Source organism: Rhinolophus ferrumequinum, chromosome X (assembly GCF_004115265.2).
Source record: "Rhinolophus ferrumequinum isolate MPI-CBG mRhiFer1 chromosome X, mRhiFer1_v1.p, whole genome shotgun sequence".
NCBI lineage: Eukaryota > Metazoa > Chordata > Mammalia > Chiroptera > Rhinolophidae > Rhinolophus > Rhinolophus ferrumequinum.
The window spans coordinates 2092418-2118268 of NC_046284.1; the positions used below are offsets into that span (position 1 = coordinate 2092418).

The 25851-nt window shown below is 36.4% G+C and overlaps 1 protein-coding gene across 1 annotated transcript in view; it reads left to right on the top strand.

The window, feature by feature from the left end:
* The window catches only part of TEX11 (testis expressed 11), a 140574-nt gene that overhangs the window by 58277 nt on the left and 56446 nt on the right, over positions 1 to 25851 (top strand). The window contains 6 exon segments of the mRNA XM_033110786.1: positions 3523 to 3604; positions 5960 to 6038; positions 11006 to 11157; positions 13448 to 13533; positions 16866 to 16980; positions 16983 to 17002. Coding sequence (XP_032966677.1) covers positions 3523 to 3604; positions 5960 to 6038; positions 11006 to 11157; positions 13448 to 13533; positions 16866 to 16980; positions 16983 to 17002 — 534 coding nt within the window.

Genomic DNA, 25851 nt, shown 5'->3' on the forward strand with positions numbered 1-25851 from the left:
GGTTTGCCATCTTAACAATATTAAGTCTTCCAATCCAGAAATATTGGATGTGTTTTCTTTTATTTGGATCTTGTTTAATTTTTTTCCTAGTTTTCAGTCTGCAACTCTTGCCCTTCTTTTGTTAAATTTATTCCTATGTATTTTATTTTTTTGATGCTATTATAAATGGAATTATTTTCTTAACTTCACTTTTGGATTATTCATTCCTAGTATATAGAAATACATTTGATTTTAAAAATACTGACGTTGCAACTTTGCTGAATTCGTTATTTATTTAAATTTTTAAATTACAGTTGACATATATTAGTTTCAGGTGTACAACATAGTGATTAGACATTTATATAACTTACAAAGTGATCACCCCGATAAGACTAGTACTGATGCTGAACTCCTTTTTTAGCATTAATAGGTTTTTATTGGATTCCTTAGTATTTTCAATATACAAGATCATTTCATCTGCAAATAGAAAGTTTTACTTCTTCCTTTCAATCTGGATGCCTTTTATCTCTTTTTCTTTTCCTAATTGCCCTGGCGAGAATGACCTTTACAGTGTTCACTAGAGGTGGCAAGAATGGACATCCTTGTCTTGTTCCTGATCACAGGGGGGAAACTTGCAGTATTTCTCCATTCAAGTATGGTGTTAGCTCTGCGTTTTTCATAGATGCCCTTTCTTAGGTTGAGGAAGTTTCCCTTCTCTTCTTAGTTTTTTGAGTGTTGATACAACTACTTTGGATAATAGTTCAACATTACTTGATAAAGTTGAACCACCCAGCAACTTCACCCCTAGTTATATACTTTGGAAAAAAAATTATTGAATTTGTATACCAGCAGACGTATGCAGAAAGCTGATGCCAGGATTGTTCATAATAGCAATTGAGTTGAAAACAACTCAAATGTCCAAAGTAGAATAGGAAAATAAACTATCGTAGTACAATGGAATACAACAGAGTAGTCCTTCTCAAACTTGAGCATGCTTGAGTATTAACTAGAATGACTGTTAAAACACAATTTTGTTATTTAATCCTGACTAAACAGGTACTAGAATTTATGTCAAAATGGAAATTTTTCATGATGCAAATCAATAATAATGATTTTATACATTTTCCTAAAACCACACACAGACGCAGACTCTCTCTCTCTCTCTCCTCTCTCTCTCCTCTCTCTCTCTCTCTCTCTCTCTCTCTCTCTCTCTCTCTCTCTCTCTCTCTCTCTCTCTCTCTCTCTGTATTTGCCGGGACCCACTTCCACAGTTTCAGTAGGTTTTGAGGGGGGCCTGCATTTCTCAGAAGTTGCCAGGTGATGCTAGTGTAGAGAATACTGTTTGAGGACCACACTGTACAGTAATGAAAACACATAAATGAGTTTCATGCATCAACGTAAATGAATCTTAAAATCATCATACTGAATGAAAGAAGCAAGCCCCACAAGAATTTATATATATTATGATTCTGTTTGAATTAAGTTGACATGTAGGCAAAATGAAACAATATGTTGAGTACCTATAAAGAAGAACAAGGAAATTACTACATAAATTCAAGGTGGTGTTTACTTCTGTGGGGAAGTGAGAAGGATACAAATGGGCAAGAGTACACTTGTGAGGTGCTGATAGTGTTGTTTCTTACATGGTAAGAACATGGGTGTTTGTTTCATCATTTTTCTGTCAACTATACATACATGTTTTATATAATTGTGTGTGTGTGTGTATACATGATACACTTCACACTCAAAAAATGGAAGCTATCTTTAGAGCTTGCAAGAAAAGCGGACAGTGCAGTGATAGGCAGGTCACGGTAGAAAGAGCTTCAAGGGAGGCAGCATGTTGTAGTGGAAAGATTGTGGCCCTTAGAGTCCGAGAGGTCGAATTCAGATTTCAACTGCCACTTCCCAACTGTGACCATGGGTAAGTTACTTCATCTGGGCCTCAGGTTCCTCATCTGCAAAACAATATTGACAGTACTTGCCTTGAAAAGTTGTTATACCCGGATCCTGTTTTCCAATAACTGTTTGGTAAAAAGAAAAAATTTAAAAAGCAAACAAAAATCTAAGGGTGAGAAACAACAGTGAGAAAAATGACAGATAAGACAAGGAAATTGATGGTAGGGAGAAAGCTGATGGATTTAACAAGTACTTAGTCATGAATTCTGAAAGTGTAGTTTCAAGAGACGTTAAGGATGGACACTACAGTGCAAATGATTGTGGAAGTGGAATAGATGATGATACATACAATGAAGGCAAAGTATTGTCCATTCTCTGGAGTTGTTTGGTAATGAAATCAAAATGTTAACTTGTGTGTGTATAGTAGGCTCAAGGAAAACAGGTCCTGCCAAGATCTGGGAGACCTGTACATCTGAAGGTAAAAGGGAATTGAACCTGAGACATACTGTCTTTCCCCGAAAATAAGACCTAGCCGGACAATCAGCTCTTAATGTGTCTTTTGGAGCGAAAATTAATATAAGGCCTGGTTTTATTTTACTATAAGACTGGGTCTTATATAATATATAATATATAATTATATAATTATATAATACATAATATAATATAGTATAATACATGTAACATATAATATGTATAATATAATATAATACAATATAATACCGGGTCTTATTTTACTATAATATAAGACTGGATCTTATATTAATTTTGCTCCAAAAGACGCATTAGAGCTGATTGTCTGGCTAGGTCTTATTTTCGGGGAAGCAGGGTATTTCAACATGCCCGTTAGGAAAGGTAGTAATGCAATCAATTAAAATTTGTAGACTTAGTTTATTCTTTGTATTAATGTCATCTATATTTGCAAAACCATTTGATGCCACTGCTTACTTTCCCTAACTTTCCATTCTTAAGGCATCACACATATGAATAACTATAATCATGTTTAGAGTTTGGACCTAATGAGTGCAGTGTTCACGTAGAGGTTAATTGGCTTTGTAGAGAGAAAAGTTCTTTTCTGAGGGCCTGTCCTGCACTTCTAATCTTAGGCAGCTGTTTCAAGATGTACCCCTTGAGGCAAAAGTGGAGCCAGGCAAGAGATCACAGATGGCTTAGGGCCAGCTAACAAGGACTTGGAAAACCATTCAGAGTACATTGTTATGAGTAGTAAATATGACAGGCATAGCCTATTGAAAAAACAGTGTTTTCTATTTCATTCAAACATTGTTTGCAAAGTACCTTAGCTGTTATTAAAATATCAAAAGAAAACGGTTGTAATTGATGGGGTTTTGCTTACCAAGACAAGAATATGACCTTACGTTCACACAGTTTAAGTATTGACTTTGCCTTTAAGTGCTTGCCACTGGTGGAAATGTTTCTATGTTCTTTTCCTTGTATTATTTCATTTAGATTGAATAAAATATTAGAAAATACCTCAGGGATAGACTGGATGTTATGATCTGATTTTTTATAACTTTGATTTCCTTTGATCATGAGTCATCCTGCTGTGGTTGAGTAAAACAGGCAATTACTTGAGAATTGTCTTTGACATTCTACAATTTAACATCACTGTGATTTGTTTGTTTAAAATAGGAACATGTAAACCCAGCTGGGCTTCTCTTAAAGATGAAAATCATCTTGAACAACGAAACAACTAATGAACACCTCATTGAAGGTATCATCTCTGTGTGTGAAGAGCACACAATTTTGAAATATCACCCCCAATTTGTTAAATACAAGATCTTTTATAGTATAATTTGATGATGACTGAGAAGGAAATTGATTATATAGGAAGGGAAGAAGATTGTTAACCAGGAAGAAAAAGAGAAAGAAGAGAGAATAGTAGCAAATTTAATACGTAGTAAAAAAGAGCCAAATAAAAGCTAATGGTTTTCTTTTAGTCTAGCAGAGAGTTGCAACTGTGCAACCTCCTGAAGTCCATTACCATGAAGAAAGATTAGCTATTGATGGAAAAATCCTCTGTAAGGCTGTGCTCTTTGTAATTACTTCTATAAACATTGCTATTTTTCAAAATTCTCAAAGGACTGGAATATACGCATCCCAAAGCAAAGTAAACATCCTGATATACAGCTGTAGGTCATTTGGCAAGTTACTTAACTTTTCTGTGCTTCAGTTTCTTTATCTTTAAAAGCGATATAATAATGTCTACTTCGTTGTATTGTTTTGAGAATCCATGAGAAAATGTATATAAAGCAATTAGCACCATACCTGGTGCATAGTGCGTAATAATATTGTAGTTATTACTACTATATAGATGTATTAAGTGAGGCAACAGAATCTCTCTGTGCATACTGGCACCTTAACAGTATGTCAGTTATGTTTAGTCATAAAAATAACTTACTCTAAATTCTTTTAATGTTACATGCTTTATTTTTTACTATATAAAATATAGTTGTATTATAGAGCTGCATTATTACTGTGTAACATGATATGTTGTTAGTCTATAACTGATTATCCAATACATAATAATAATTTGTAATAAGTAGGGCAGTAATCAAATTTGGAAGTAGCTCCAAATTTAGTGCTAATTGAGTACTGCTGAAACTTTTCTGTGACCTCTAAAATCTTACCAATCACTAAGAGACCTCAGCAGCTGAAATGTACAGAGGATTCTGCATCTCTAGGTAACAGCATTCTCGCAGTATACACAGGTGGAAAAATGTTAGGGACCAGAAAGACAACTCCACTTTATTTGCACTAGGAGAATAAACAAACCAACTGACCACTTAAAGGAACAGGCTTACCCAAACTAATACAATGTGGAAAGACTAGAGAGATTATTGGAGTCGCCTAGTTTGAAGTTGATTAATTTTGGACTGGATTTCCCCATTACAGTTTTTATCAATATGTAGATAAGAAGCAGACTTTAAAGTGACATTATTCCTTACTCCCAGATTGTTTTTACTTGAGTCAATCTAGATGCTCTTGATATTCAGAGTAATGAAGTTGCAATGTCAGATTATGAATTGGGAGACCTCCCTGAATCTAAGTGTTCTATAGTTTAAAATAATAAAATTATCTCTTACTTTGTTGTATTGAGAGAATGTATGAAACTTGCATTTTTATTATCTGTTCATTTCTTTGCTAACAAAAATATTTTACTCTTAGAATGGTAACCTAACTGTTGGCATTAGAATTTCACTGGTATTTTTTGTTGCAGAAAAAGTAGAAATTTTTAAAAACTACAATTTCTTTTTTAAATTATGAAAGGATAGCACATACCCATTAAGGAACTCTTTGGTAAGTACTGAAAATATCCATAGTCTACCATCTATTGGAATATAAGCTCCTTGACAGCAGGAATTTTGTGTTTTGTCCACTGCTGGGTTTCCAGCACCAAGCACAGTTCCAGGCTCTACAGTGTACGCTCAGAGTGTATTTCCTTTTTCTTGTTATAGTCGGCACTGCTTTTAATATCTTTGTTTATGAACATTTCCCCATATTTATTTCAGATGACTTTTCAGAAGTACAATTTCTGAGGTAAAGGGAATAATAGTAATAGCAGCTGTCATCGAATACTTACTAAGTACTAGGTGCTTTGACATGTAATTTATATATATATTATCTCATGTAACCCTCTCAATCACCCTAAGAGACTGGTGATACAGTCCCCATTTTACACATGACAAAACTCAGGTGTGGAAAAATCTAAGTAACTTGCCTATGGCCATACAGGTAGCAGGTAGTTTCAAATATAGGTCTGTCTCACTTCAGATCTCAAGCTTTTAACCACTGTGTTCTTATCATATAGTATTGCCACATTGCTTTTCTAAAGGATTGTACCAGGTTACTTTGCCATCTGTTTCAGAGTACCTGGGGCACTGCACTCTCTCTAGCATTGGGTATTACTACTTCATAAAAAGACTCTGATAAATTGTTAGGCAAGACATGGTATATGGCAAACATTTAGAAAAGACATTTTGAACAGAGAACAATTATTGAAAATAGCTAAGCTTCTTAAAAAATGAAACTAAACTGATATGACTATTTCACTTTTTCTCTTTGTTAGCTGCCATGGACATGCTGTATCTTGAAATGCCTTTAGACTTCTATCTGAACCTTATTAAACTGCTGATGGATCATGAAAGGTACAGAAGAATTGATTTTCTGTTCTATAAAGACGAACGTTTTTCTAAGGTTTCTATGAGCGAATATTGAATATGTATCTATATCTATACTCTGTCTCCATCCACGGTCACAGAGCACAATATTTGCCATTGTGCTGATCAAATTAGAAGATGGAACTGCTTGCTTAATGATTTAAAGCATCTGTAGTCAAGTTAATTTTTAAAATTATATTAAATTAAAAAAAAAGAAATGAAAAGGGAATATGATAGTCACGGCTTTGTGAAACAGGAGTTATGCTAGGTTAAGCTGCAGGCCAGTGTCAGGGGGAACAGGAAGGTACGGTCAAGTGCACTATCTTCGTGGGCTCATTAATGTCAAAAGTACTTGCAGACCTCTTAGTGGTTCTCCAATATCAGTGTGCATCAGAATTACTGGGGAAAAGCACTTGAAATGATGCTCAACATCTCAGCCAGCAGGGAAATGCACATTGAAACCACAATGAAACACCACTTCACATCCACTAGGATGGTTATAATCAAAGAGACAGATGATAATAACAGATACTGAGAAGGATGTGGTTACATTGGAAGCCTCATCCACTGCTGGTGGGACTATAACAGGGTGCAGCTGCTTTGGAAATAGTCTGGGAGTTCCTCAGTAAGTGAAATAGAGAGTCACGGACCATATGACCCAGCAGTTCCCCTCCTGAGTTAAATAAGAAACATATGTCCGTACAAATACTGGTACAGGAATGCTCTTAGCAGCATTGTTCTTAATACTCCAATGTGGAATCAACCAAAATGTCGACTGATGAATAGATAAACAGATGTGGTATACTCATACCGTGGAGTATTGTTTTATTTGGCAATGGATAGAAGCAGTACTGATACATGTTACCACAAGGATGAGCCCTTAAAAACGTTTTGCTAAGTGAAAGAATCTAGCTACAAAGACTGCGTTTTGTATCATTCCATTTATATGATAGTTTTAGAATAGGCACATTGATAGAGACACAAAGTAGATTAGTGGTTGTGCAGGGCTATGGGAGTTGGGAGAAAATGGGGAGTGACTGCTCATGGGTATTCGATTTCTTTTTGAGGTGATGAAAGTGTTCTCAAATTGATTGGGTGGTGGTTGCACAGCTGTGGTAATGGTTGCACATATACTAAAATCCATTGGGTTGTACACTTTAGATGGGTGAATTGTATGGTATGTGAATTACATCTCAATAAAGCTATTAAAAATACAATCACTAGGGAACTAGATAAAAATACAGAGGCCAGGCCTCACATGGCAGAAAGGGCAAGGGAACTCCCTGGGGTATCTCTTTATTTATTTATTTATTTATTTATTTATTTATTTATTTATTTATTTATTTATTTATTTATTTATTTATTTATTGAAGGATTTTTATTGGGGAAGGGGAACAGGACTTTATTGGGGAACAGTGTGTACTTCCAGGCCTTTTTTCCAGGTCAAGTTGTTGTCTTTTCAATCTTAGTTGTGGAGGGTGCCATTCAACTACAAGTTGTTGTCCTTTCAGTCTTAGTTGTGGAGGGCGCAGCTCAGCTCCAGGTCCAGTTTCCATTTCTAGTTGCAGGAGGCACAGCCCACCATCCCTTGCGGGAGTCGAACTGGCAACTTTGTGGTTGAGAGGACGCACTCCAACCAACTGAGCCATCTGGGAGCTCAGCGGCAGCTCAGCTCAAGGTGCTGTGTTCAATCTTAGTTGCAGGGGGCGCTGCCCACCATCTCTTGCAGGAATCGAAGAATTGAACTGGAATTGTGGTTGAGAGCCCGCTGGCCCATGTGGGAATCGAACCTGCAGCCTTTGGAGTTAGGAGCATGGAGCTCTAATCTCCTGAACTACTGGGCCGGCCCCTAGTTCTGTGAATTTTTGAATGGGAGTGCTGAAGTCCCCAATTCTGTAGATTTGTCTATTTCTCCTTTTAGTTCTTTCAGGTTTTGCTCTTGTACTTTGCAGCTCTCTGCATGTGTTTATGTGTATACAGTTACGTTTACTATATCATTTTTAGTAATAATCATGGCTAAGATTTATTACATTGAAAGGGTACAAAACAAAATCAGTAAAAGTAAAGGTAAAAGACACTTGGAGCAAAGTCTAAAAGGACACCAGGCACAAGCTTTCAGGAGTTGTCTCTCAGTGCAGTTGCACAGAGCATGCTTAATGCCTCTAGCAACAAGTGTGACCACATGTGTGAACTGTTGTTTATCAGGGAGCTCATTAGAGATTTAGTCCCCAAGCTTTAAATGGGTGCTGGTCACGTAGGCATCCCTGCCTGGCACATGGCAAGATTCCAGATACCAAGAAGGGAAGTAGATATTCAGTATAAACCATCTGGTTTGCACAGTATAGACATAGTGAGCTACCCTTATTATTAAGGGAAGTTTTGTATCAGTGTAGGGAACTGTTTAGCAGCCAAGTGACCAGATGTCAGCCAAGGGCCAACCTTGCACGCAGGCCTTTCTAAGAGTAGACAGTCCCAGGCCTGCTAGGTGAACTCTTTTCTGTACACTGTCATTTATTGATGTCCATATTCTTACCAAGACATAAAGGTAAAACTGATGTGCACACACCCCTAAGGCTGTAATTTCTGTAAATTAGCATTTCCAAATCCTTTTTAATATGCCTATTTCAAGATTATGTATTTATCTACATTTTTATTTCTTTACCTGAATTGCTTCCTTAGATGTTGTTCAGCCACAAAATCCTGTGTTTCATTTGCTTTCTTTTCTTCTAATCCTTTAGTTTTTTTCTCCTTCAGTTGATCTTTTTCCTCCATTAATTGTTTTATCTTTCAATTGCATTTCAGTAAAATACTAATTTTCCTTTACTGCTAATGATTTATTCACATCGCCTGAAAGAAACAAAGAAAGTAAAGGGTCATCTGGGTTGGGTTTTCAGGAAGGGTTACTGAGGGGGCTGTTCCTTCCCTCAGACCCCTGAGGGAAGAGCTCTAGGGAAAAGGTGGAGAAGACATCCTGCCCAGGTACCAGATTCCTGAGAGCACACCCCACGAGGTGAAGGCCTGTGGACAGGGGCCAGGTCTGAATAGAGAAGGGAAGGCTGCTGAAAGGGTGGGGCCAGTAGAGGCAACAGAGAGAACATGGATTTGCTGCCTAGGTCAGAGCCTACACTGAGCTGTGAATACCCTGACTGGCCTGGTTGGGGAAATGATATCATTTACGATTGGCCTTGAAGGGGAAGAGAACTGTTTCTTTGGAGAAATGTCGATTTAAGTCCTTTGTCAATTTTTAAATCAGTTGTTTTGGGTTTTTTTTTTTGGTTGTTGAGTTGTAGGTGTTCTTTATATATTCTATTCTGGGTATTAATCCTGTATCAGATTTGCAAATATTTTCTCCCACTCCATACATTGCCTTTTCACTGTGTTGATTGTATTCTTTGATAAACAGAAATTTTAAATTTCGATACAGTTTAATTTATCTATTTTTACTTTTGTTACCTGTGCTTTTGGTGTCATATCCAAGAAATCATTGTCAAATCCAATGTTGTGAAGATTTTCCCCTATGTTTTCTTCTAAGAGTTTTATACTTTTACAACTAATATTTAGGTCTTCGATCCATTTTGAGTTCATTTTTGCATATGGTGTAAGGTAAAGATCCAATTTCATTCTTTTGCACGTGGACATCCTGTTGTCCCAACACCGTTTGTTGAAGAGATTGCTCTTTCCCCCATTGAATGGTTTTGGCACCCTTGTTGGAAATCGTTTGAGCATATGTGCAAGAATTTATTTCTGGATTCTTTAGTCTATTTCATTGGTGTATATGCCTATCTTTACGCCAACACCACACTGTTTTGATTACTGTACCTTTGTAGTAGATTTTGAAATCAGGAAGTGTGAGTCCTCTAACTTCGTTCTTCTGTTTAAGGACTGTTTTGGCGCTTCAAGGTCTCTTGAGATTCCATGTGAATTTTGGGATGGAGTTTTCCATTTCTGTAAAAAATGTCACTGTGATTTTCATAGGGATTGCATGAAATCTATGGATTACGTTGGGAGTATCGACATCTTAACAATATTAAATTTTCCAATCCATTGCATTTTTAAATAACCAAAATATATTGGTATATTATTAGTGTAATCAAGCATACATAATTTTTTTTTATTGGGGAATATTGGGGAACAATGTCTTTCTCCAGGGCCCATCAGCTCCAAGTCATTGTCCTTCAGTCTAGTTGTGGAGGGCACAGCTCAGCTCCAAGTCCAGTCGCCGTTTTCAGTCTTTAGTTGCAGGGGGCACAGCCCACCATCCCATGCGGGAATCAAACCAGCAACCTTGTTGTTGAGAGCTCGCGCTCTAACCAACTGAGCCATCCCGCCGCCCCATAAATTTTTTTAAAGAGTTGTTGGCAGAAGGAACTGGCAAATTTCTTTTTTTTTTCAGTTTTATTGAGGTGTAAATGACATCCAGCACTGTATAAGTTTAAAGGTGTACAGCATAATGACTTGAGAAGGTGGTCAAAGGATACAAACCTCCAGCTATAAGATAAGGAAATACTAGAGATGTAATGTACAACATTACAGTTAACACTGCTATATGGTATATTTGAACATTGCTAAGAGAGTAGATTCTAAAAATTCTCATCACGAGTGATTGGTAAATTTCTAATGTCAGTTCACGTCTCTTCACTGGATCTCGTGATCCAATTTTGTAAATTGATATAATTTCTGGAGAAAAACCATAAATAAGATATTAGGAGAGAGACGAATATCTTACTGTAGGAGTTCATGAAAAGGAAATGTTTGTGACTTAATAAATTATACAGAAATGGAATTAAATCATTTATTGTGACAAACAGGGTTATTTAAACCTATAATAATATTACCTAAGCCCAGATATAGTTTTATCTTAACTGTTTTGCTCATACTCAAATAAACTTTTGTTCAATTGATCAAGAAACCAGTTACTCTGTTCATACCACTAACAACTGTGTCTCATCCCACAGAGAATCTATTGGCTTTTATTTTCTGAAGATTGTCTGTGAACATTTTAAGTCATCAGAAAATATTGGAAAAGCTTTACTGTTCCACATTGACATACTTTTTCAGAGGAAGGAAGAACTGCTTGCCAAGGACAAGATTGAAGAAATCATTATAGGTCAGTAGGATTTCTATAGGTATTTTAGAAAGGTGTTAATAATATGCATGTAATTCTAAGATAGATATCAGAACAGTAGCAAAATTCTCAGGTCAACAGATTTTTTTTCCTTTTTCTCACTTCCTTCTTTTTTTCTCTAATAACCTTTAACTGTAACACCTCACCTATCCATATTCCACTTGTTTGGCAATCTAGAAGGAGAAACTAAGCAAAAATAACAACATCAACAAAAACAGACAAACCCCTGAGCTTTAAAACTCATTTGTAGTGGGAAATTGTGATGTTTAGAAGCCCAATTTCATGTTTCCAGTGTGCTCTCAAATTAGCTGTGGACCTTCAGGCAAGTCAGTAATCTCTGGATCCTGGTTTTTTCCAACTATGAAATGAAGTTTGTAAACTACATTCCTGGTTTTAAACTTCTTTTTACATCATTTTATGGTGTAATCTTGTACGAACCCTGCCTCAAATAAAACACACTGGAGCTGCTCTGGTTAAAGCAGAGATGTCGAGCCCCGTATTAGCATTCTCCTCTTCCCCCCTTTTCTGTACAACCCTATATCCTGAAGAGCACAGATAGTATGATCCGTTTCTTAGAAAATTCTTGCCCCAATGTATTCTTCCAACTCTACACATATATAGAGATATAACTGGAATGATAGTCACTAAATGTTAACACTGGGATTTATTCTGAGTGATGGCATTTTAGCTGATGTGTTGTTCTCTTTGTATTTTACCAGGTGGCTTGAATTTTTATAAGCATGTGTCATGTTTTTATAAAAACAAAGTTATTGATATTTTTTGAAAGGAAGTCTTTTGACTAGATAATCTCTAAGACCCTTTTGAACTTTAGAGTCCGTGAACTATATTTTACTGATGCCACCCTCCCTGCAGACCCTCACTAAGAATCCAGTTATTTTTAGACCCAATTTTAATAAGCTTGGTCATCTGGTTTTCCAACCCTTATCATCTTAATGGTAGCATATTACAAAGAATGAATGGTCTACAGGGAAATGTACAGCTAACCTGACTACGAGGTAAGGAAAAAAACTACAGATTTTATAAAAGTATCAAATATTTTTAAAAATATGTGATAATCTGTACTATACTCTTGTATTAATTCCTAAAGGCGTCACTGTGATATATTAATAGTACAATAAAACATAATAATTGTTAGTGTTGTTGGCCTTGAATGGTCAAGCAAAGGTTAAATTGTGTTTCAGAAAACTAGAAGGTACGTTTGGAAAAACATAATTCATAAAACATCATTTTTAGAAAAATGAAATTACTAAAATGATTTAGATTTTTTAAAATAAACAATGTTTAGTGAAAGTAAACTGTCAGCTAACTAGAAAACTTAGTTATCCAGAATCACTAATTTTCTGAAGATTACAGTTAACCAAAGTTTTATTGTGATATCTGATTATACATTTATGCTCTCAAAGTATTATAATAGTTTAAGTAGATACCTTAAGTAGCTTTTTACTCACATGTGGATATTTTTAAAATTTTTATTAAATGTATTGGGTTGACATTGGTTAGTGTAATTGCATAGGTTTCAAGTGTACACTTCTGTAATACATCAGCTGTAAATTGCATGTGAGTATTTTTAACTAAGTCGTGGGACAAACTATATCTGCTGTCTGGGTGTGGGGGTCAGAGACTCTCTGTTTTAATCAGGACTTTTGTGGAAATTGATAGTGCCACAGGGGTGAAAGAGAAGTGGGTATAGAATTCTATTACTGTTTTACGCTTTACCTTAATGTGTGCCAATATATTTGAACCTTGTAAATGTCTGGACCAGAAGCAATCAGGCACAAGTTACAATTTAAAGTAATAAAGTTTATGCGTAAACACGGTCTGAAAGTATTTTACAAAGGCTTTAAGGTATAATTGGCCTTTCTTGTGAACTTGATCTGATGTAGTTAGTACATAATAATATAAGCACTTCTGTTTAATGATTGCTAGCATTGCTGCCTGTTCATTCACAATAACATTAAGGCACCAGATGATGACCAAATTTGGGACATGGAAAGTATGTTAAAGGGAGACTAGGCTGGAAGACTATCACAGAGTGATGGGCGAATTACTGTGATTCTTCCAAACTCTGATTGTATTGTATAATCAATTTTGCTACCAAACCTACAAATGATGACGAAAACCTCTCTGAATGTGATTGTGTTTGTAGCTATTACTTAAAGATTATAGGTTCTGAATGTAGTTAGCTCTTTTTATTTAATGTAATAGATCTTGATTCTTGTTTTAAGATTGTAAGTTTTGGGTTTTTTTTCAGGTCACCAAACAGGAAGACAACTGACAATACAAGCATTAGGCTATTTACATGACATTCTGTGGGAAAAAGCTGCCAGAAGTTTTGAGGTTTGGGAATAATCTCTTCATTCTTTATATTCTTTATCCACTCCAACAAATCAAATAATGTGTTCGCTATAAAAACCATAGAGCATCAAATACTTTAATAATAATCACTCTTTTTGTTTGGGTACCATTTATTCATTAAATATTTATAATGTAGAGTGTTAATGGGCATTGGACAAGAGTTTATTTTAAAATACTATGATGGGATTCATTCCCATTGGGAACTGACAGTATAGGGAAATGATAAAACTGATACAAAGATGGAGGGAAGTAATTTATTTTAAAATGAGGAATGAGAAACTCATAGGGGTTTTATGCCCTTTAAATATTGTGTGGTGAAGCACAGAGGATTTTTAGGGCAGTGAAAATACTTTGAATAATACTGCAGGGATGTACATTTGTCTAAACCCATAGAATGTACAGCACCAGGTGTGAAGCCTAGTGTAACTATGGACTTTGGGTGATTATGTGCCAGTGTAGGTTCATGAGTTGTGACAAATATGCTGCTCTGGTGGAGAATTTGGGTAATGGGAGGGCGAAGAGAGTACGTACATAGCAGATCTCTGTACATTCCTCTCAATTTTGCTGAGAACCTAAAACTGCTCTTAAAAAACCTTTAAGAAGTTGTGGTGCAGTGTGATATATATGTATATATATATATATATATATATATAGTGTATCACAGAATTGTACACCTGAATCCTATGTAACTTTACTAACCTGTCATCCCACTAAACTTGAATTTAAAATAATTAATAAATTAAAATAAAAGTAAGTTGCAGACATAAAAAAAAAGAAGTGGTGGTGCAATAAAAAGTGTGGGGGGGAAGCAGTAATATTTTCTCTCTTTACAAAATAATCCAGGTTTACTGCAGAAGCATTTGAAACTACAGATAAGTTTTTAAAAGTACAGGTAACCCCCGTATAACATGGCACTTCTATAACATGGTTTCACTCTAACACGGTTTGAGAATTAGAGAAATCCCCGAAAAACACGGAACATAATAAAAGCTTAGTAGTGATGACGAAGAAACATTATTTAATACATATTAATATGTTACACTTTTGGTGAAAATTGCTTTAATAAAGATATTTCTCTTAATTATAAAAACATAATAGTGTGTTTTTAAAATTTTTGGAACCTAACCCCCTTTTGGGGGGCTTAGTTCTCTGTTTCGTGTAACATGGATTCGAATAACACGGCATTTTTTAGGAACCTAACAACCGTGTTATACGGGGGGTTACCTGTACAAACATGCCTAATCTAATCACTCATAAAATTTTGGTATATTTCCTTCTAATTTTTGTGCATTTGTGTGAAAACATGGGATATATTGTTTAAAAAAGTTACGATAGACTTCTCTTTTTTTTTAGAACACATATTCCCTTTTATTTTTGCTTGCATATTTTTTTTAAATTTATTGGGGTGGCAATTGTTAGTAAAATTACATAGACACAGACAATAGTTTAGTGGTTACCAGAGGGTAAGGGGTGTGGGGGGTGGGAGATGAGGGTAAGGGGGATCAAATATATGGTGATGGAAGGAGAACTGACTCTGGGTGGTGAGCCCACAATGGGATTTATAGATGATGTAATACAGATAGACTTCCTTTTAACCAAGATATAACAGACCACTTCATGTCCTTGCCTGAACACCCCCCCACCAAAAAAAAAAAAAAAAAAAGAAAAAGAAAACCAGGAAAAACCAAGACAAAATACGTTGAAAATGGTTTTTGAGACTGGATATCAGACAACAGAGAGTGATCTCTGGGAGATAGGAAATAAACAAGTTGAGCACCACATTTGTGCAGCTTAGTGCCTTGAGTTTCCAGGCTGCAGTATAGGAAGAACTGAAGTGGATCCTAGCAGGCTTTCAAATCTGAGGAGATGGAGCTGAGCGTCTGAGGAGATCAAGGCAGCTAGAGTCCATAGCACAGAATAGCAGAGAGGAGAGCACAGCACAGAAAGAACAATCCAGCAGTCAGAGAGTCCTCCTCCAGTGTTGAACAGAGTACTGACCAGGGCAATATGGAATGAGAATGTCGGAAGCCAGGGGAATAACCATCTGAAACCATTAGACATAACAGAGCCTGGGACTCACACAGGTCTGGGCATAGAGCCTGTCCATACCAGCCAGACTAGAAAACCTCTAATTCGTGGGGCATTGGGTAAAGAACTGAGAAAAGTCTCGTCTCAGTAGTGGGAAATAATTCATCCTACACACTTACAAGTTCTACTCTCTGGAAAATCCAATTATACAATTCAGTATTATCAAGTATGGTCACCATGTTATACACTAGATCCTCAGGTATTCTTCATTTTACAACAGAAAATTTGTACCCTTTTGCCAACCTCTCCTAACCCCTGGCAAGCACCATTCTACTCTTGTTTCTATGAGTTAGACTCTTTTCTTTAGATTCCACACTTAATGATACCATGCAGTATTTGTCTTTGTCTAGCTTATCTCACTTAGCATTATGTCTTCCAGGTTCGTTCATGCTGTTGCAAATGGCAGGTTTTCCCTCTTTTATATAGCTGAACAATATGCCATTGTATACATATACCATGTTTTCTTTATGCATCCATCAGTAAACAGACACTTAGGTTGTTTCCATACCTTTGCTACTGTGAATAATGCTGCAGTGAACATGGGAATACAGGTATCTCTGTATTCCATTCCCATTCCCATTTCCTTGGATGTGTACCCAGAAGTGGGATTGCTGGCTCATATGGTAGTTCTAGTTTTAATTTCTTGAGAAACCTCCATATTGTTTTCCATAAGTGTCCATAGCAGTTTGCGTACCCTCCAGTGGCATACAAGGTTTCCCTTTTTGCCACATCCTCACTAGCATTTGTTATGTCTTGTCTTTTTAGATGATAGCCATTCGAAAAGGTGTGAGGTGGTATCTCATTGTGGTTTTGATTTGCATTTCTCTGATGATCAGTGATGTTGAGCACCTTTTCGTGTACCTGTCAGCCATTTGTATGTTGTTTATTGAAAACCTCTGCCCTTTTTTTTCTTTTTTTTTTTTTTTGGTATTGTGTTGTAGGAGTTCCTTGGGATATTAACCCCCTATTGAATATGTGGTTTGCAAATATTTTTCTCCCATACCATAGGTTGTCTTTTAATTTTGTTAATGGTTTCTGTGAGATTTCTAATATGAAGGAAGAACTGATAATTAAATGTACTTAGAACTCAACTAGCGAGGTTGTTGTGTTTTGGTTGCCCAAAAAGGAAAACAATACCATTTTTATGTTTCTAGGGGTGACTTGGAAAAAGTGGGGTTAAATGTAGAGATATATGTGTGATTTTATTATTTATTTTTAAACTTTAGGTGCAAAATTACGCTGATGCCCTAATCTGGTACTGTTATTCTCTGAGAGTTTATGAATGTGACCAGAGGGATCTGAACTTGGCCAAGCTGAAGAGGAACATAGCTTCCTGTTACCTGCGTTGAAGCAAGTTGATAAGGTATTTTGATTCATTTATTTTCCCTCCTTCTTCCGCCTCCCCACCCCCCTCTCCGGTTCAAGCCGTTGTTTCTCAGTCTAGTTGTGTAGGACACAGCTCCCTGGCCCAGGCTGGTATTAATGAGCCTTGCACTCCCCCCAGCTGAGGCAGTGGGTCGCTGGTCGGCTGCTCACGGCAGCTCACGCCAGCCGCTCACGATGGCCACTGGCCACTCACGCTGGCCACCGGCCGCTCATGGCAGCCCACGGCAGCCCCCAGCAGCTCTCGGCAGCCCAGCTCCAGGGAGAGCTGTTGTTCACAATCTTAGCTGTAGAGGGCGCAGTTCATTGGCCCATGTGGGAATTGAACTGGTGACCTCAGCATTAGGAGCGTGGTGCTCCAAACACCTGAGCCACCAGGCCGGCCCTATCTATTTTTTTAATACTTTTTTATTTTTCAATTACAGTTGGCATACAATATTACATTACTTTCAGGTGTACCACATAGTGATTAGACATCTGTATAACTTACGAAGTGATCACCTCATTTACCTCCTCCACCATCTTGACCGAGCCTCTGAAGAGTTGAAATTTTAAATGGGGTGGCCAGGGAAGAACTCAGTAAGAAGGTGTATTTTTAGTAGAGACCTGAGAAAATGGGGATCTGGCTATGTGGATATCTGAAAAAAAAATAAAAGCATTCTATACAGAGGAAATAGCAAGTGCAAAGGTAGGACTATACATGGGTTATTTGAGGAACAGCACAGATACTAGTGTGGCTGGAGCAGAGGGAATATTAGGGAAAGTAGGAGATGTTTTCAGGGAAGTAGTGGAAACAGATTGTGTAAGAAAGACATATTATAGTTCACTGTAAAGATTTATGTTACTAATTCCAAGTGAGATGGGGAACCATTGAGGGGTTTGGGGCAGGGGAGTGACATGATCTGACTTGTATTTTAATAACGTCACTCTGGCCTCTGTGTTGAATGGACTGTGGTGGGCGCTACAGTGGAAACAGGGAGACCAGTTAGGTGGACATTGCAGTAATCCAGGCAAGAGCCAATGGTGTCATGGACCAGCGTGGAAGAAGTGTGGATGGTGAGATGTGGTCAGATTCTGGAGAGATTATAAAAGTAAATCTGGTAGAATTCTCTGATATACCAGATGTAGGATAGGAAGGAAAGAAGACATGAGGATGACTTTTGCATCTATGATTCTGTAAACTGCTCTTAACGAAGATCACTAGCGACCTTTAAATGATTAAGTCTAGTGATCTTTTCTCAGCCCTCCTTCCCCTTTGATCTCTAGCACAAAACAGTATAACTGTCAACCGCTTCTTCCCTCTGGAAAGTTTCTCTTTGGGTTCTATGACATCTTCTCTTAATCCTATTGCTCTGCCTATTCCTTTTCTATTTCTGCTACTGGCTGTTCTCTTTTTACCAAATAAATGTTGGATGAGGGCAGGTACTATTTTTATCATGTTTACCATTTTATCCGAATACCCACAACCATGCTTGACACATGGTAAGTGTTCAGTAAAAATTTGTTGAGTGAATTCATCCTCTGGTCCCTTCTTTTCTATCTTTTGTACATGCTCCCCTCAGTAATACATCCACGGTTTTCTTAGCTTCCACTCTTCATTCCCGAATCTGTATCTCTAGCCCTGATTTCTCTCATTGCCCACATTCACTCCTCTACTGTCTTTGGGTATATATCCAGCTATTGAAGACTGAAATCTTAGATTCATGGATTCCTTCTTTTCCCCCTACATTCAATCGTGTGCCAAAGTCTGGTCAATTCTACCTCTGCAGTATTTTTACCAGCTATCTCCTCTTCCATCTTCACCTCACTACCCTAGTCCAAGCCCTCATTAACTCTAAGAATATTGGAATAATCTTCTGATTGTCTCTTGCTCAGTAATGTTTGCTGGTTCCCCGTAAGTAAAGACCAAATTCCTTACTACTTAATGTCCTCCATAATCTTTAATAAAATAATCCTATTTTATTTCCTTTACATGTGTCCTGTTTGACTTCAACTGGAGTACCTGCTACTTTCTAACCATGATCTATGCTTTCTACCTCTCTGCCTTTTCCTATGCTTCTCCATTGCAAATTACCTCTTCCCTGCATCCCTACCTTTTAAAATTCTGTTTTCAAAATCTAGCTCTTAATGACAGTCTTAGCTTCCTAAGGAAATTTCTGAGACTTGCTCTTCCTCTAAGACTTTGTATCACTGCTGTTTATACCTAGGCACTTATGTTCTGCCTCGTATTCTAGTTGTTTGTATACGTGCCTAGCTCCCTATTAGATTACCACCTCCTTGAGGACAGGAACCAGGTCTTTATTTTCCCTGAAACCTAACGTAAAGCTTAATGCATAGTAAACACTCATTACTTTAAGAAATAGTTATAGAGACTCAATAAATACCTGTCAGCCCATTTCCTCTGACATAGGAATTCCATTTGTTCATGCTATTTCTGTCTTGCTACTGTGGATAACTGGAAATTAAAAGTGATAAAGATCTGTGCGTGCCCTCGATTATCAGATCTGAGTGAGAGTATGTTGTTTAAAAATTTACCCCATTATTCTTTCTCTAGTTTAGTTCCTTTTTCTTTGAGAAGAGGGAAACATAATTCATTTTATTTGCTTTAAAATTAAATATTGAATCATATTTGGGCAAGTCAAAGCAGTTGAAGAATGTATTGCTCTAAACTCTCAGCAGATTATGTTACAGATTCATTAGTTTATCTATTTGGCAACATCGTTTTGAGATAATGCATCAAATATAGGTAATTTCTTTGTTCTTTTCTAAGCTGCATACATGTAAATTTTCAATTGCAGTTATCCATTGAGGATCCCCCGTATGTTATATGAGACAGTATTAAACTACGTAGTTTCATAGACATAAACTCTGCCTTTGAGGGAGTTCATAGTACCTTAAGTCCAGTGCCCTAATTTTATTATATTATTTTGAGGATTTTTAAATGTTTGGTTTGTGCAGGTGATAGGCTTGAAGGACAGACCTAGTATGGGGAAAATGAACTTGGATTCTAAGTATAGAAGCAATTCATCACAACTTGGTATAATGGGATTTTGCTGTAAATCATAATGGAAACCTTAACTTTGTTAAGAGATGGGTAATAGATTGTTTTGTGATAGTCTGTAAGTTCATGGTAATGTACAATTGAGTATCCTGTAACTCAGTACGGAAATCCCGCCCTCAGCTTGCAACTGTAGTTTAGGTCCACGAGTGTCATTAGTACTGCTGTAGATTGGTAAGACCAAAGCACAACCTCAAAGGCCAGTATGGCAATAAGACTGACAGCAGCCACAAGATGAGGCTATTTATGAATAGTTATATGACCTAAAGTGAGAACAACCATGTCTCATGTGCTGGCTTTATATATGTTTCTGTTTACTATATGAAGTTCTAAAAAGCTTGCCTTTCCGTTACAGAACTGAGAATGAACTTGTGATCAACAGAAGTAAACTAGTAATGTTCACTAGATGGCACTGTGGCCTCTGTTTGTGCTCTAACAGCTTGTCATTGATTTTGAAGTGATCTTGGGATGCTTTGGCAGCTATAGGCTTTGCCATAAGTGTATCTGTATGGAGGGATGTAAAGAAAGTTAGCACTTAAGTAAACATGAGATGGTCAGTAGTGGCTAATTCTTGATACAGCTATACAGTAAAAATACCATAATTGAGGTTTCAGTTCAACAAATATTTATGGAATGCCTAATCTGTGCCTGGTAGTATAGAATAAGGAGAAGACACGATTCTTTCTATAGATAAGCTTAAAATATTATTGTGGAAACAGGATTTACAAGTATGAAATAATTAGAAAGTAATAAAAGTGTACAGTCAAGTATCAAATTGTATGGTATACACCATACCAATTTAGAATAAAAATATATAGATGAGGACTCATGAATATGGACTGAATGTACGTATGACCTGAAACTAAAAAGAGTAACCAATGCGTTAGAAGACAGAGTCAAATCTGAAGGGACCTCATTGGGTGAAATGATGAGTTTATTCTAACAAGATGAAGACAAACCTGGAACAACAAACATCCTGTACCCAAAACCAACTAGGCACGAACAGAGTAGATGAAATGTAGCTTAACAACAGCAATTGTGAAACATTTGGGGTTGTTAGTTGACTGTAGACTCAACATAAGCCAATAATGCTGAGGAAGTTCATTCAATTAGGTTGCGTCATAGAAATAGAATATATAAAAGGAGACCGTAATCACCTTGTGTTCTGCTCTAGTTACAGCATATCTGAAATATTGTGTTGGACTGGGGGGCAACACTTGAAAGAGGATATTGACAAACCCTAATGTGCCAAGGGGGAGGGAGGTACTCAGGATGGTGACAGCGCTCAAAACCATTTTATTTGGAGGCTAGCTCAAGGAAACATGGATGTTAAACTTGCAAAATGGAACATTTAGGAGGAACATGATAGCTTCCTCCTAATAACTGAATGGCTGTCAAGGAATAAAAGAATTAAGTTTATTTCATGCATGTTTTTTATGGGCGAGAACTAACTACAAGGAGTGAGATTTCAGGTCATCATAAGGAAACTCTGTTTAATGATTAGACCTGTTCAAAAACTGAAATGGATTTTCTTAAGATACAGTGAATTTCTTCTCCCGGAGGTATTTAAGCAGAAGCTGAATGAGTTCTTGGTGTGAATGGTATAGAGGAGATTCAAGCATTGGAAGAGTTTTTTGACTGAGAGAACTTGAGGTCTCTTCCAACCATATTGTCCTAAGATATCAGTATAATCTGATAAAATCTATAGCAGTCAAACACTTTATGTAGTTTGTAAATTCATAGATCATTGAATTTTAGAACTAAGGGACTCTTAGAAATCATTAATTCCTTTTAAAAATCAAATTTGTTGAAGTATAATTTATATAAAAAAGTACTCATTTTAAGTATGCATTTAGATGATTTTGACAATATATACCCCAGGGCACCCACTACCCCAATCTAGATATAGAATACTTTCATGACCCCAAAAGATTTTCCTGTGCTCCTTCCCAGTCAATTCCCATCTCCAGTCCTAGCCCCAGGTAATGACTGATACGCTTTCTATCACTAGCAATTAGATTTATCTTTCCTAGAATTTCATATAAAATGGAATCATACGGTATGTACTTGTTTTGGGTCTTGCTAATTCAATTAGCTAAGGAGAGTCTTTCAATACTAGTGCTAGAACAACATGGTATCTATATGGGAAAAATGAACCTTGATCTCTCTCCCTCGTCCTCCTCCCTCTCCTTCTCCTTCCCTCTCTCTCTTTCTCTCTCCTCTCCTCTCTCTCTCCTCTCTCTCCTCTCTCTCATCTCTCTCTCTCTCTCTCTCTCCCTCTGTCTCCCCCTCTCTCTCTTTCTCATGCACACACACCACCACGCCATTAACTCAAATGGATCATAGGCCTAAACACAAAAGCTAAAGCTATAAAGTTTCTAGAATAAATTATAGCAGAAAAATTTACCATCTTGTGCAGGCAAAGATTTCTTAGCACACAATAAACATAAACCATAGAAATACAATAAATTTAACTTTATTAAAATGAAACCCATGGCATGCTTGCTAGAATCGTTAACATTAAAAAGGATTGAAAGTACCATATGTTGACAAGGATGTGGATGAATTGGCACTGTCATACACTGCTGGCAAGCACGTAAAATGGCACCACTCCTTTGGAAAACAACAGCATGATGCTTTCTTATAAACTTAGAAATACACTTACCATAAGACCTAGCAATTCTACTTCTAGATATTTCCCCAAGAGAAATCAAAACAAATATTCATACAAAGACTACTACCTTGAATGTTCATAGTAGCTTTATTCATAATAGCCTCAAACTGGAAACAACCAAATGACCATCAACAGATGAATAGATAAACAAATTGTGTTGTATCCATACAAGGGAATAGTACTGAAGAATAAAAAGGAATAATTTATTGATATATGCAACAACATGAGTGATTCTCTAAACATTAAGCTGTACGTCCTCAACTTTGTTGTTTTTCAGAACCTTCTGTCTACTCTGAAGTCCTTTAGAGTTCCACGTAAATTGTAAAATCACCTTGTTAATTACTACAAAAACGTTTGGTGGGATTTTTATTAGGGCTGCATTGAATCTATAGGTCAATTTCAGGGCAGTTAACATCTTAACAATATCGTGTTCCATTCCATTAACACAACATAGCTCTGTGTTTAGGTCTTCTTTAATTTCTCTCATTAATGTTTTTAAGTTTTGAGCATAAAAAATGTTACACATATTTTGTAACTTCATCCCAAAGAATTTAAGTTTTTGACAATATTGCAAAAGGTCTCACTTTGTTAATTTCAATTTCCAATTGGTCATTGCTAGTATACAGAAATACAATTGATTCTTTTAAAATTGTGGGAAAATTTACCATCTTAACAGTTTCTATGTGTACAGTTCAGTGGCATTAAGTACATACACAGTATGGTGCAACCCTGCTACCATCCATCTCCATAACTCTTTTCATCTGGCAAAACGGAAACTCTGTGCCCATTAAACAGTAGCTCAGCACTTCCCCCAAGCCCCCGCCCCTGGCAACCAGTGTTCCTGTTTCTCTACATCCTGATGAACACTTGTTGTTTCTAGTTTTTTATTATAGTCATCCTAATGGCTGTGAAGTGGTCTCTGGGGGTTTTGATTTGCATTTCCCTGATGAGTAATGATGTTGAGCATCTTTTCACATGCTCATTTGCCATTTGGGTATCTTCTTTGGAGAAATGTCAAGTTCTTTTGCCCATTTTTTAAATTGGGTTATTTTTTAGTAGTTGAGTTATAGGAGTTCTTCATATATTCTGGACATTGACCCTTATTAATATGATTGGTAGATACTTTTTCCCATTCTGTGGATTGTCTTTCCCATTTTTTGGTAGTGTTCTTTGAAGCACAAACACTTGCCTGTACTTTTGGTGTCATATCCAAAAAAAAAAAAAAATCACTACCAAATCTTGTGTTACACAGACTTTCCCCTGTTTTCCTCTAAGACTCTTACAATTTTAGCTTTTACATGTACTTTTTAGATCCATTTTGAGTTAAGTTTTGTATATGATACAAGATAAAGGCCCAACTTCATTCTTTCAGTGTGGATGTCCTGTTTCCCCAACATCGTTTCTTGAAAAGACTGTCCTTTTTCCATTGAATGGTATTGGAACCCAAGTCGAAAACCATTTGACCATGTATGTGAGGTTTATTTCTGGGCTTTTGATTCTATTTCATTGGCCCATATGTCTGTGCTTGATTACTGTAACTTTGTAGCAAGTTTTGAAGTGTGAGTGAGTCTTCCAACTTTGTTCTTCTTTTCCAACATTGTTTTTGACTACTCAGAGTCCCTTAAGATTACATACGAATTTTAGGATGGGTTTTTTTCTTTTTAAATTTCTACCAAAAATCGCCATTGGGATTTCATAAGGATTGCATTGAATCTGTAGATCACTTTGTTTATCTTTGTTTCTTTACAAAATGCTTATCTTTTATTGTGGTAAAATATATATTATCTTCATTTCTCCTTAACTTTAAAGTTTTTCCTCTTTTTGCCTTCTGTTTTCTTATGGTATTATTTGGCTATCTTTATTCTTATGTTTCTTCCTGTTAGCCTTCATTTCTGAGGTGCTTTATATCTTTTATCTCTAATTTTTCCTGAGCTCTGGCACCTCATTTCTACTACTGTGGAAATTATTTACTGTGACTATTCTTATAATGGTTGTCCTAAAAGGATAGACTCCTTACTTACTGTCTTGATTTCTGGTGCTGTTAGGTAGAATGTTCTCTGTGTCAGATCCATTTGGTCTATAGTGTTAATCAAGTTCACTATTTCTTTATTAATTTTCTGTCTGGATTATCTATGCATTGTTGAAAGTGGGGTGTTGAAGTCCCCTACTGTTACTTGTTGTTGCCTATGACTCCCTTCAGTGCACATGTATTTAGGTTTTCTAATGTTAAATATATTATATTTATAATTGTTATATCCTCTTGATGAATTGACCCCTTTATCACTATATAGTGACCTTCTTTGTCTCTTGTGACCAGTTTTGACTAAAGTCTACTTTTATCTGATATAAGTTTAGCCACTCCTGCTCTCTTTTGGTTACCATTTGAATGGACCATCTTTTTCTATCTCTTCTCTTACAGCCTATGTGTGTCCTTAAAGCTATATTAGTCTCTTGTAAGTAGCATATTATTAGATCTTTTTTTTAAATTCATTCAGCCACTCTGTCTTTGCTTGAAGAATGTAGTCCATTTATATTTAAAGTAATATCGGTAGGTATTTTGTTTTGTTTTCTGAGTTTCTAGTTCCTTTCTTCCTTTCTTGCTGTCTTCTTTCTTGTTTTTGTAGTGGTATGTTTTAATTCCTTTCTCTTTGTCTTTTATGTATGTACTACATGTTTTCTCTTTGTGTACCATGAGGCTTACATAAAATGTTTTAGATACAATAGTCTATTTTAAGCTGATAACAACTTATGATCAATAGCATAGAAAAACTCTACATTTTTACTTCTTGTCTCACATTTTATGTTTTTAATGTCACAGTTTACATCTTTTTATATTGTGCATCTATTAAGAAATTGTACCTGTACTTATTTTTAATATTGTTTTGTACTTTTATAATAGAAATAAACAGTAAGGATTTACATCCCACCTTTAGAGTATTAGGGTGTCCTGATTTTAACTATATTTTTACTACCTATTGAAGGACATTTTGGTTACTTCTAAGTTTTCACAATTATGAATAAAGTTTCTGTAACTATTCACGTGCAGGTTTTTCTCTGGACATTAGCTTTCAGCTCATTTGGTAAAGACCAAAAAGTG